At 44.0% G+C, this 13,288-nt stretch overlaps 1 protein-coding gene across 5 annotated transcripts in view; it reads right to left on the reverse strand.

Annotated features, from left to right (window-relative positions):
* The window catches only part of THRAP3 (thyroid hormone receptor associated protein 3), a 70,660-nt gene that overhangs the window by 2,768 nt on the left and 54,604 nt on the right, over positions 1 to 13,288 (reverse strand). For all 5 annotated transcript variants that reach the window (XM_033422134.2, XM_004266456.4, XM_049697764.1 and 2 more), the window contains 8 exons: positions 12,056 to 12,961; positions 9,807 to 10,520; positions 8,690 to 8,862; positions 7,846 to 7,957; positions 6,158 to 6,242; positions 3,836 to 4,023; positions 1,216 to 1,411; positions 602 to 745 (listed from right to left, as the gene is read on the reverse strand). In XM_033422134.2, the coding sequence (XP_033278025.1) occupies positions 602 to 745; positions 1,216 to 1,411; positions 3,836 to 4,023; positions 6,158 to 6,242; positions 7,846 to 7,957; positions 8,690 to 8,862; positions 9,807 to 10,520; positions 12,056 to 12,961 (2,518 nt within the window). The remainder of the gene's footprint in view (positions 1 to 601; positions 746 to 1,215; positions 1,412 to 3,835; positions 4,024 to 6,157; positions 6,243 to 7,845; positions 7,958 to 8,689; positions 8,863 to 9,806; positions 10,521 to 12,055; positions 12,962 to 13,288) is intronic.

The raw sequence follows: 13,288 nt of genomic DNA on the forward strand, positions 1-13,288 counted from the left end.
CTTGGATCTGAGCCTGCTGTTGAGCAAAGCCAGAAGAGCTCGCTCACTGGCCAGGTGATTCAGCTTAGAAGAGCCCTAATCTGAGAGGCAGAGAGGCTCAGATGGTGCCTGGTACCTGATAATGACCAACAGCTTAGAAGAGAGAAGCCCCAGTGGCGTTCCATTTTGGAGGCAGGTCCTCTTCCTCAAAAAGAGATCCTGAGCTGTCTTTCCTGTCAATCTTGTGCTGGGGAGCGACAGGGTGGAACTGCAGCCTCAGGGGAAGGTTATGGTTCTATCCCTTGCATAAAGGCTGGAGGGAGGCTTAGGTTAGGGTGGGTGAGCAGTTGAACAATTTCACAGACTAAAAAGGCAAGAGGAACCTTTCCCCGCTTACCCTGGGATCCATAAACGTCTTAGATAGCGCTCTCAAGGTCAGGACTACCTCTCTAGAGAACTCATCTTGCCAGCACTATGCCATCCCACAAGTACGCATGTACCCAGTGCAGCGCCTGCACACATATTTAATCACAGTTCTGGAAAGACCAATTAAGGCCTCTGTATCAGCTACTGTGTGTGCCAAAGGCCCCCTGGCCCTTCCTGGTTGTCCCCAGACACATACCAAGTAATACTTCTTGCTTTTGGGTGTGTACTCGGGGTCCCATTCCTCCTCACGGTTTCTCTTTTGAAAATCGTTGTTGCTGCTGCTGCTGTTGTTACCAGAGTAGTTGCCTCTGCCCCAGCCTCTTCCTCTGGCTCGAAATTGCTGTGGCAATAAACAGGGGAAAGGAACAAAGGGACCATGTAAGGAATGGAGAAAAACAATTCCTTGCCTTCTATTCAAACACTTTTCTGGCACAAAACAGACAACTGTCCTCCAGTCAATATGCTGGTCAACTGGTTTCTAGTCATTCCCTTTCCATTCATCTCAAGTCTACAGCCTAGACAGAGGACAAAATGGCATAAGGGCCTCCCTACACACAACAGGAGTCAAGACAAGTGAGGAAGTTCGGAAGAGAAGCCCTAAGAGACTTTCTGGCTAAGTGATTATGAACAGGAAAAAAACAAACAAAAACACTAAAAATGGAAAGCTTGGGGATTGGGAAACCACAGATTCTAGGGTCTTTAGACTGAATTACTTGTATCAAGGGCAACAAAATTAGTATTCTGATAAGAACATAATTAGAATTGGTGGGAGTAAGGGCTTAGAGAAAGGGAGAGCGGGCAGGGTCTTACAAAGGTCCCTCGAGCTCTGCCTCCTCTGTCACTTGGACCCACAAAGTCTTTGGTCCCCAGTCTTGATTTGTCAAAGCCCGTGGTACTCTCCTCTCTCTCCTCTGTCTCTTCAGTGTACTCTTCCGCTTTGTAGGAGTGGGATGACTGGGAGGAAGAGGATGATGACCTGGACCGGTCTCGTGCTCTCCGGTGCTTCCTTTGAAAATAGAAAAGGCAGGGAGATCAGTAAGCCTCTAGGGTACAGCCTTTGGCTGGGGGCTCATGGATAAGCAGCACAGGGCAATCAGCAGTGTGTCTGTGATGAAAACACTGAAGGCTAGTAACCTGAAAAACAAACTCACCCCCAACATACACACCCAGGGAACCTGGGGAGCTTCCTCCCAATTCTGTCAGTCATGCTGAGTGACATATCTATGTCCGAGCCTGTGATGAACATGGGACATACACAGAAGGAGCAACAAAACATAGTCTGTGGCCTCTGGCAGCTCAGCCTAATACATGTGCACGAATCAGAAAGGCAGAAGGAAACTAACACTGTGTTGAAAGTCACGGAGTATCTGGTACCAGGACAGGCTTTATATATTACCATCTGTTTCGGCTTTACATTAGTTCTATTTCTCATAAGAAGAACACTGCCTGTCTTGGGACAGTGCTCTAAAGACTGAAAAAACAATGTGCTTAATTAAAAACTCTACACTGACACAGCAGGCATATAGTAAATGGCAATTATGATCATTCTGTATTATTTCCCTCATTTTATAGATAGGAAGTTCAGGTGACAGAGCTGAGTAGGCCTGGATTCAAACCTGGCTCCGACTAATTATACCACTACTCCACAAACCACCTCCCCACTTTCCAGTGAGCTCAAACAGCTTTTGTCATTAAGCACAGGATTTGTCGAAACTCTTCTCAGAGTTATTTCCCATCCTTCCCTTCATCTGGGGGAAATTACAGACTGGGGTAAATCAGACTCATATGACGAGTCACGGTCTGTGTACTAGAGGTCGGGGCCAGTCCGCCATGTGGTGCTGGAGAAGGGCACCAACCACGTCTAAGGTGGCAGAAAGGCTGGCTCCCAGGAGTAGAGGAGGACTTACAGGGAGAAGCCAGCCTGTGTCAGTAACCGATCACTGCCCTCCTCCACTACGGAGGAAAGTACCTTGCAACCCCCCAGCCCACCCCCAAACATTCGAGAAGATCAAAGACTTACATGTTTGAATCCTACTGGTGCCTTCTAGCATTTACTCTTAAAAAGGAGGAAATCTAAGTTATTGTCACAGGATTCTTATAACTCAAATGTTTGACTCCTAGAAATCAGTGTCATTTCAAGAGGTTTTCAAACCTAAGACTCCAGAAAGCCCCATATTTGAGTCCCAACACTGCCTTTTATTAGTTGTGTGATCTTGGGTGAGCCACTCTTCAGTCATATGAGAAAAAGTTCTTCTAAACTGAAGTGTGATATACAATGAAAAGTGACATAACTATCATTTTTCTTCTTGCCCCAGTCACAAAATACTACGGTTGCAAGAGACTTGGTCAAGGTTACACAACAAGTCAGAGGTAGAGGCATGTGTCCCAGGGAAAGAAATGAGGATCAGTCATCCAAGTCCAACCCTGAAATGCTTGAGGGGTTCTGCTCCCTTTCCACCAGTGACAGTGTTGAAGGCTACTATACCCCCACCTCCATTCCCTGGTGAGGATTATCAGATTTTTATCTGTGGGCAGCCCTGAAAGCTGCTAAGGCTCATAATGTGTAAGTAACTGAGTGGAAGAGTAGACAAAGTGGAACAGAAGATCTGAGTTTTGATGTCAGTTGTTACTGTGTGATCTTAGACAAATCGTTCTGAGCTTACTTCTTTATCTTTCAAATGCGCAAAACAGGTAGCTACTAACTATCCAACTTATCTCAAAGGACTGTTATCAGAAAATGGATATGAAAGTGCTTGCTAGATAAAGTTCAGAAACACAGAAGTGGTGTAGCTTCTTACAGGAAGGTGTGGGGTTTCAATTGTGCTACCTTTAATGAGACATGATTGAAAAGTCATGGAACATTCAAAAATGTAAATAGAGATAAGACCTTGGCATAAATACTGCCTTATGAAGTTCAACAATGCTACCTTTGTTTAAAGAATATTTGTAACACCTCTCTTGGAAGTGTCTGTGAAACCAGTTTAAAAGGCAATCAATAATCTTGTCCTATCTAGTTCCACCCTGTTTCTCTGACCAAACAGTATTATTACCTGACAACAACTTTGAGCCATTTCTAAAATATAACCTTCCCAAGAAGATTTGTGATGAGAAAGGACATGTCAAAGAACATGGCCAAAACAAATGCAAAAGGAATTCCCCTATAATTTTCCACACTGTCCCTAGAGCCAAATTAACTGCCCATCTCCCAGGAGGCCTCCTTTAGACAAGGATCATGCCTACTTTCATGCTAAAGTTCTATTTTCAATCTAGGGACCTTAACTGACAGTTAAAAAAAAGACACTGTACAAGTGGCCATCGTTCCTAACCCCAAGTTCTCTGGCTTGGAGGGTCTGCCATATAGCCTAATGGTGGGCAGACAAAGAAATCCACTCAGGAGTCTGAATGAGGTGACAGACAGGGGCTTACGTACTTCTGCTTCTTTGATCCTTTATGAGTTTTCTCTGTTTTCTCAGCTGATCTTTCCCTCGAGTGGCTTGAGTCTCGGGAATCCACTGACTCTCTTGATTTACCTCGTTTAAGATCTCTCTCTTTATGTTTTTTACGACGTTCGATATCAAGGCGGAGATCAACAGGATCATCTTTGTATTTTCCCTCAGCCTGCCAAAAGAGAAATCAAAATTTAGGTTTTGGGGATTCAGGGCTACCAACTCAACCACCCCACGAACTGTGGCTTCTACTCCACTGGAGTGGTGCAGAGGAAGCACTGGGAATGTGAGGCACCTCGCCCAAGCTCAGGAGGGATACAGGATGGTCCACAGAAGTCGCTTCATGAGGATCCTACAGAGCCCAAACCAGTTCTCTAAAATAATGATGAAGACCTTCTGCATATGCTACACACACGTACACGCACCTCACTTTGCCGTTTCTCTCTGTGGCCCAGTAAAGACGGGCTAGCCGACAAGTTGAGAAGGCCAAAATCAACTCTGGAAGGTGTTGGTTAGGCTGGCTCAGGCTTAGTCACCACGAAGAATGGAAATGCTGTTATCTTCCCCTACCTACACTGTGGCAGCTGCCCTGGGCCTATCCTCTACTTGGAATTCTCTCTCAGTATTGAGTCCAATGACAGACAATGGGAGATTCAATCAGCCTTCCAAAATGTTTAATTGTATTAAATTTCTCTAGAAAAGGCATATCAAAAAGCATAACGAATTCATCATGTGGCAATACCAAGTCAAAGTTTATTTAAAAAAAAAAAGGAAGGGAGGGAGGGAGGAAGGAAGGAAGAAAAGAGAAAAAGAAAACCTTTCTTTGCTAACTTTCTAGGAAGTGTAACCTATCAGGGTATGTATGTTGCAGATACAGCATGAGCCCAGCAACAACAGCGGCCTTCTACCCCAAACTATCATGCCAAGGGCTTTCGACAGCTCTTTAGAATCTCAGTGAGCAGAGGTGCAATGTGGTTTCAGGCACATTATACACTAAGATTTGTCTCATGGAAGTAAAACCTCCTTAGGGACTTCCCTGGAGGTCCAGTGGTTAAGACTCCATGCTTTCACTGCTGAGGGCCCAGGTTCAATCCGTGGGTCCAGGAACTAAGATTCCCCCAAGCTGCACAGTGCAGCCAAAAACAAAAAAACACAACAAAAAACTCCCTAAAAAGAGGAAGCGATGAGTAGTTCACTTAGCATTAACGTTTTACTTATACAAACAACTAAGCTTTTTGTTGAAATAATTTAATTAACAGGAGTGGTAGGTAGTAAGTTGGTTTATTTTATCACATGGTTTTCTTTTGACAGAGGGAATGGGGCCTCTGTTCCCTCCAAAGACAAAAAAAGAGAGAAGAAAAACGCAGCTGCAGCTCCCTTAGGCAGTGCCCACAGCACCTCTAATGAGTAGGCTATGTGGGGCAGAGAGGACGGAATCTCTTCTGATGTTTCAAAACCTTGCATTTCACATGGTTAGTGCCAAGCCGGTGGGTACTTGGAGAAAAAGAAAAGGGGGATGGGAGAGAAGAGAGATTGTACAAGAGTGCCTCTCATTACATTCAACCAATAAGACAAATTTACTTGGAAAACTTAAAAATTACTATTTTTAGAAAAGGTTCCAGCAGCATCGGAAGAGCCATCTCTAATTTTAAATTACAACTCTATATGGGAATGGTGGTCAAGAAATACTAAGATTTTTAAGAACCCAAATCTAGTACCTCAGAGTAAAAGACTGCACACAAGCTTTAACCTCTTAAAAACAGTGTTTACGTGCACATCATTACAAATGTAGCTGGGCTATCAAAGCAATGTTTAGCTTTAAAGTAACAGTAATCGACAGATGATAGATATGGTACAATGTTAGAAAAAAATCTGGACTAGCTGCTTAAAACAGTCTACTAAGTTAAGATATGAATATTTCACTCTTCTCTGACATGCATGTCTTTTTGAAATCATGGTTGGAAATAGTGCATGTATATAGTTGATTTGATAATACTTACAAGCAGAAAAATATCACAAAAAGTTTCTTCTCTCATCATGGGCACTTGTTCCAAAACTCCTCTCTTTTTTTTCTCAAGCTCACCTCAATAGACTTTGGGGTCATTTACCATATTCTAACCACTTCACAAAGGTTGTTGATACATTTAATAAAAATTAACCCTTTGTAGTTCATTTTTAGAATTATGCCCATCCTTAAAAGAAAAACACAAACTTAAGTAGAGAGTAATTTAAACAAACACATTTCTGTCAAGTTCATGCCCAACGCACTCATTTTGTTGGAATTACTGATCAAAGCAACAGTTCACCTTGTAGCCAGGTTCCCGGGGACTTTTCATTTCGTCATGAGCCAAACCATGTTTTCTGAATGTACTGGGGGAAATGTCTATCCTCCTAAAATTGAAAACACAAAAATTGTTTAACATTCCATAGTGTGAATATAGCACCTCAGTTCATAAGTAGAGTGATGCAAATCACAGGCATTCCTTTTTATTACACTTATGTTGTTTGCTTATATACTTACACTCTCCCATAGATGTCCATGCGCGTGTATGCATGCACAACACATATACACACACTCTCTCTCTCTCTCCCAACTTTCCAAACTCAAACAGAAAAAACATCTTATTCCACCCAGTACCATTACAGCCAGGAAAACAGACTCACCTACAGCCGTGCCTATAATTTCAAATTCACATCAAGATTATCTATGCCCTGCTAACTTCAAAAAGCAGTTTTCATCTTGGAAATTAAAATATAATGGTCCTTGGGATTTCCCTGGTGGTGCAGTGGATAAGAATCAACCTGCCAACGCAGGGGACACGGGTTCAATCCCTGGTCCGGGAAGATCCCACATGCCATGAAGCAACTAAGCCCATGCACCACAACTACTGAGCCTGCACTCTAGAGGCCATGAGCCACAACGACTGAAGCCCGCGTGCTTAGAGCCCATGAGCTACAACTACTGAAGCCCGCGTGCTTAGAGCCCGTGTTCCGCAACAAGAGAAACCACGGCTCAAGGAGAAGCCTGTGCACTGAAGAGTAGCCCCTGCTCGCCACAAGTAGAGAAAGCCCGCCACATAGCAATGAAGACCCAACGCAGCCAAAAAAATAAAATTTAATATTTTTAAAAATACAATAAAAATAAAATAAAATATAATGGCCCATTATTCACCAATAAGATGAGGTCGAAGTGAGAAACAACTGCCTGGCATGACATAAATCCCCAAAGACCCTAATTCCAAGACTGTTGTGCAAACATGGTCCTCCTACCTCCTGCAAAGGTTCAAGAGCTGACTATTATATAATTAAAGACCAACTTTGTTTCTAGACAAAGTCCCTATTTGCTGAATGAATAGTCTCCAACAACCGAATGTTTAAACCTCTGGGCTTTTAAACCCTTTGACATAATCCTATAAGCACTCCCACCTCCAGCCCCCACCTGCTGCAAATTCTTCCAAAGGAAGGACTAATATATGAAATACATGGGTTGCTTAAAGAAACAACATCTAGGGCTTCCCTGGTGGCGCAGTGGTTGAGAGTCCGCCTGCCAATGCAGGGGACACAGGTTCGTGCCCCAGTCCGGGAGGATCCCACACGCCGCGGAGTAGCTGGGCCCATGAGCCATGGCCACTGAGCCTGTGCTCCGCAACAGGAGAGGCCACAGCAGTGAGAGGCCTGCGTACCGCAAAAAAAAAAGAAACATCTACTCTATATAAAGAAAGCTCACAGTGATCTTGGGTTACTGTCTGCCAGCTCCCAAGAATACAAGGGTTCACTTATACCAAAAGGGCTGTTTTCCTCCAGCCCAAAGTGAGAAAGTTATAGTCATCAAAGCATACCCTTTCCACTACAAACAACCACTATCCTAGAGCCTGGAGGGCACTACCTTAAATTCTGCTGATAATGTAACTAACAAATTGCAAAAACAAGACGAGTTTATTATCTGATGAGCAGACTTTTATGACCACCTCTACTGTAAGGCTGAGGTCCTCACCTGTGAATCTCTGGGCTTTTCTTGTTTTTAGCTGCCTCCTGCTCGGTTCCTCTCTTTAGGTATTTAGTAAAGCGTTCATGTAATGTCATTCCCGAGGACCCGAAGTGATGCTCTGTGGGGAGTCAAAGAAAAACATATCAGGCTATCAGAGGCACACCCAACATTCAACTCGTGTGCATGGACCTACAACCACAGAGATGTGACTAAAGTAGTCAAGTCCATATAAAAAACATTAGGAAGAAGAAGGAAAAATGGCTGGTTCAGACAAAATCCAATGTCTGATTTCCACTGTGGGACATGGATACAAAGAGAGAAACGAGAGCTTACTATCCTTTGATTCGGAGCACCAGCTCCTGCTTGAGTTCCAATTTCAGATGGAACCTATAACTGGCCCAAACCCAGATTCTACATGACACTCCCCAGCCTGTCCACCTCCATTTGCCCAGGAGATGGCAAAATAATGTGGGGAAGATATCCACACCCCAAGATCTTCAAGAAGCCTCTAGAGGATTCTAGCTACTAGACAGGAAAAGACAGAGGGGCTGAGAAAGCCACCTTCATACCTCCTTTTCAAGCAATTTAAACCTTCACATGAAGGATTTTACTTATTCTCATGATCACAGGTTACCACTAGCATTTCATAATGTTCATCTCTGTAATTAAAAAATGGAAACTTCTCCCTGGAAGAAATTTCCTTCAAGCTAGCCCGTAGCTTCAAAGGCCCCTATCAATGAGATAAAGATCCCTGATAGACTCCCTCATTCCCCCACTCATCCTTCTGCTTGTTAGAGAGGAAGCTAAGCACGTGGAAAGGGACCCTGAGCAGGCTGGGGTCTGGACTCACCTTTAACATGGTGAACGATAGTCACTATATGCTGGGCAAACAGTTCTGAAGGGCTCCGCTGAGACTGAGCTGACTGTATGTGCTGGAAAATGGATCGAAATTCCTGTTCCTTTTTGTTGCTATGAACTAGATCCCGACAAAGCTTTCGTTCCTGAGCCAATAAGCCACTGGGTCTGAAAAAGAAACACAGGGAGGCCCAATGTAACAAGATACACAGAAAGTCAGAACGTTTAAATCCTAAAAATGAAGAGCGTGCTTTAGAAGAGTTAAATTTATCTGTAAAGTTCCTTTTTTAATTCCTACCAAAGTAAAAAGTAACTTCAATGCACCATAACTATGGGAAAAGGCATCTAAGACCTCTCTCTTCCCTTTTCCCCGTTGGAATTTAATAGGAACAAATGGGTAGGATGAAGCATTAAACCTCAGTGATTCTGTTCTGGGGGTCTCTGCTGGTTTTAACAGATGACAAACAGGAAGGTGTTTTAAAAGACCAACTAGTTTGGCCATCCAGGGCCACTCAGTGAAGTGACACAATGCAGCAAGAGTGGGATGTGGCTACAATGCTGTTCAGGAGACTTCCAACTGGCTTTGCAGTTTTTACACCAGGTAAAAAGCAGCCTGGGCTTCATCACTCTTTCCTTAAGTTCTCCTGCCCCCAGCCCCAACTTTAAAACTGTTACATTATTTCATGAAGACCTGTAAAAATAGATATTGTGACTTAGCTAAGAATGGAAAAATGGACCCTGCATGGCTCCACAGGCAAAAGACATCTCAAGCACATTTAGGAAGGCAACAGGACGGGGGTGGAATGGGGCCGGCAGGGGAGCTTACAATGTGATGAATAGAGTGCAAGAGAGCAGCAGAGGGGACCCAGCATCAAAAAAGCCAGTCACTATAGTGTAAAAAGACGCTTCACCACTGCTATGATACTGCCCCCAACATATAACTGCTCAGTGATGCACACTTCTCCACTGAAAACAGAGACACGAGGGTATACACACTGAAAATGAGACAGCGGGGAAATACATGAGGGGCCTGTCCTCGTTCCAGAATGACCTCAGGGAGAGGTCATTTTAGGCTACTAAAACCCTGAGGGTCAAGATGGACTACAGCTCACCTGGCAAGGTCCTCATCAAAAGAGTCCATCCGGACATTGACCTGGGCCTCTCGAGTAATGGAAAAGGAAGACTTCCCCGTGGAAAAGTCTCCTTTGGCTCCTAGCTTCTCTCGGCTCTCAGAGGTCTTTCTCGGGGGAGGTGATGAGCTTTTCTCCTGGACTGCTTTGTAAGCAGTCACTCGGAAATTTTTTTCAGGCACAAATCCCCTGTGCCCACTTTCGGTTCTCTTGGGTCCTCCCCGATCCTCCTTTTTGGATCTCTCTGAGAAAGACTCTTCCTCCAACTCCTCCGTTTTTCTTTGCTTTTCCTTCCCTGGCGGTGCGTACATCAGGCCCTCCCATTTGCCTGACTTTTCCTCCTCCTGGTTTTTGTTTGCACCTGCTACAACTTTCGACATGAATTTGGGTTCATCATCAAACTCAGATTCCTTCCTTCCTTTACCCTTGTCTTTATCTTGATCATCCATCTCCTCCTTGTGGAAGTCAGCCATCTTCTTCTCAAAGTCATCTCGGAGCTTATACCTTTTAGGAGACTGGCTACCCCGGAAAGGCTTCTCAGTATCAGTTTTGGGAGCAAATGGATCAGATTTCATTTTTGTATCACCCAAGCCCGCATCAGAGAAGCTCCCTTTCTCTTTCATTTTCTCTTTATCAGTATTTGTTTGTTTCTGTTCCTTATCCTTTCCATTCTCTGTCTTCTGCTCATCTAGATACCTAGTTATGAAAACACAAGGGAGACACACACAAGAAGCTTCTTAAGCAACTTGATCTAAAATAAACTAGCACCATGTGCGTACGGTCTTAGGATTCTGCTTCTCTAATAAGCATGTCTTGTGGATTCCAGTGTTACGAAAGGAGTCTTGGTTACCTTCTATTAATTTCTAAAAAACTGCTCTTCACAGATCTATGAACTTGGCATTTAAGAGAAAACTATATGGTCTATGGAGTTGTGTATTAGAAAAACAAACAAAAAGAAAATAGCAAAGGCAATTTTTAGGATACTGAAAAACAAAAACCTACTTACCTGTAAGTGGTCTAGGAAAAAAAAAACTTAAGGTCTTATCCAACCTTCACTCAGTCACTTAAAATCTGCTTTCAGCAAAGTTAACATAGAATGTTCAACCTTGGACTGTTTTGCTTTTATACAACTCACATTTGGAAATACAAGTCTCAAAAGAGACTTCAAATTTGCTTCAAGTCACCTAGAAGATCTAAGTATGAAATATACTGCAAACACAAATAAAAACAGAATACATGTTAATTGGGGGAGGGGGCAAAAATCATCCTACTCATTCTTATGGAAAAGCAGAGCTCATGCCCAAGTGTTCTAATGAGATTCATAGTCCCGGCAAGGAACAAAACTTGTATTTCAAAGCAGACTTACTGAAAGCTGCAAAGTACAGATTCTGAACGTCTCATTTGTACCATGAATGGAAAAAGTCTGATCATGTTATAGTTGCATTAATATGACAAAAAAGAACCAAAGGACAGCAGGGCAGCAAAGAATATGCTAATAAAAGGAAAAGGTGGGGGCAGGAGGGGAACCACCTGCTCTGTAAAGCCCTCTTAACAACCTGGTCCCAGTACAAATTCCCTGTTATGTCTCTGCCACCCCAATCCATCCAACCACATAAAAAAGATTCAAGTTCCAACTCAGTGTGTCCCCCAGGGTAGAAAGACAGAGACACTGTTATGTCCTCTCCTAACACACAGCCTGGTTGGCTTCTACTGGGACATACACCCACTTTGTGATTTTAAAACAAGGTCTTCCTGGACTAAGCCTTGGACTTTCCCATTCTGCCCAGTCTCCTCAACTGGAGGGTGTGAGGGTGCAGCTCTTCACCATGATGGACTGATGCAGATCGATCACAGGAGATGGTACGTCCTAGAGGGTCTAACAGCTCCAACAGCCATTCATTTTGGTAAAGACCACATTTTTTGATGGCTGACCCACAAATCTCTACTGTTCTCTGGCTTATACTGGTAGAATCCAAGGTAAACTTTAAATGTGAAAACATCATTGCAGAGTAGTCTAAAGAAACTTTATGCTGCAATACAAATTCAGGAAGGTAGGAAAACTAGAGTTAAGCTAAAGGTTTCCTGGGGTGATGCTTTAAAGTTTGCTAAATGAAAAGTTGAGGAAACGGGATTACCTTATTACCATTAATCAGAGCTCTACAGATCACATTACAACTAAACTGCCGGCTGGTGAGATAAAAACAACCAGACAGGGGAAACAAGATACTTGCCTCTTTGTATAGGCTGCTCCGCCTGGAGCAGCAGCCTCCTCTTTCTGAGATGAGCCATATGTGGAGCCAGTGGCTGGTGGACTCTTACCCATGGGGCTCTTTTTGGATGGACTCAAGGACCCCGAGCCATGGTCAAACTGACCTTGGTGTGCCCCAGCCTGGTACCCAGCACCACTCTGCAGAGCTGAGCCCATCTGGGATGTGCTGGAAAGCGGAGGGCTAGGTTTGGGCACAGGGCTAGGACGAGGTGACCGCCTCCTCACCACCACAGACTGGAGGGGGCTTTTGAGAGCCGGGCTTCGCTCCCGAGGACTCAGCTCAGACACGGCTGAGGCCCGTGATGCAGAACCAGCACTGTATGTGGTGGCATCTGGCCATGGCTTTGAGCTCTCAGACGCTTTTGTGTCTTGAGAGGTGCCTCCAGAGAACGGCTGCTCCTTGGCCTCATCTCCCTGGTTATCCCCGGCAGCCTGAGACGGCCGGCTATCCTTGGAAGAAGACTTTTTCTCCTTTGCAGACTTGCGCTTAGAAGATTCAACTCGGCTGTGGTTGGAGGAAGAACGAGAGGATGAGGAACGCCTTGACCTGTCAGAGGAAGACTTATCGGAGTTTCTAGAATGGCTCCTGGACCTTGGTGAAGGGGACCTTCTCTTTGGGGACCGGGATCGGGAACGGCCCCGACGAGGACTGTATGCCTGCCGGTAATTCTGCCAATTTGAGCGGTAGTTTCCATAGCCTCCTCGGTTATACTGGCCCCATGGATAAAAGCCTCTGTTGCGCCCACGGAAATAATAGGGCCTTCTATAGCCTCTGTTGTGACCTCGGAAATCCCGATTCTGATATACTCTTGGGTGATTTCTCTCTCTGTTATGAGCTGGAGAATATGATCTGGAACGAGACCTAGAACTGAAAGAGGGGCAGGGGAGGGAAGAAATGTTTGAATTTTTGACACAAGCATTTTTACTCAAGAAAAACCTGCCAACAAAGAGGTAAATCCCTCTTCTTATGCATCATTTAACTTCAGTGTTTTCAAACGAAAGGTACAAACTTAAATAATTAATTCTACTCTTATGGCCACATTAAGTACAAAAATAAAGAAGCACTTTAACAAATGAGACACTGAGATGCTTCATTAATACTGTAGCACATTCTAAATGGAGATGTATTTCTATAGTGACTGAGAGAATATAAAAATGTTTCTAATGTGGTAAACTAAACAAACACCATTTTAAT

The sequence above is a fragment of the Orcinus orca genome, chromosome 1 (genome assembly GCF_937001465.1).
Source record: "Orcinus orca chromosome 1, mOrcOrc1.1, whole genome shotgun sequence".
In the NCBI taxonomy this organism is placed as follows: domain Eukaryota; kingdom Metazoa; phylum Chordata; class Mammalia; order Artiodactyla; family Delphinidae; genus Orcinus; species Orcinus orca.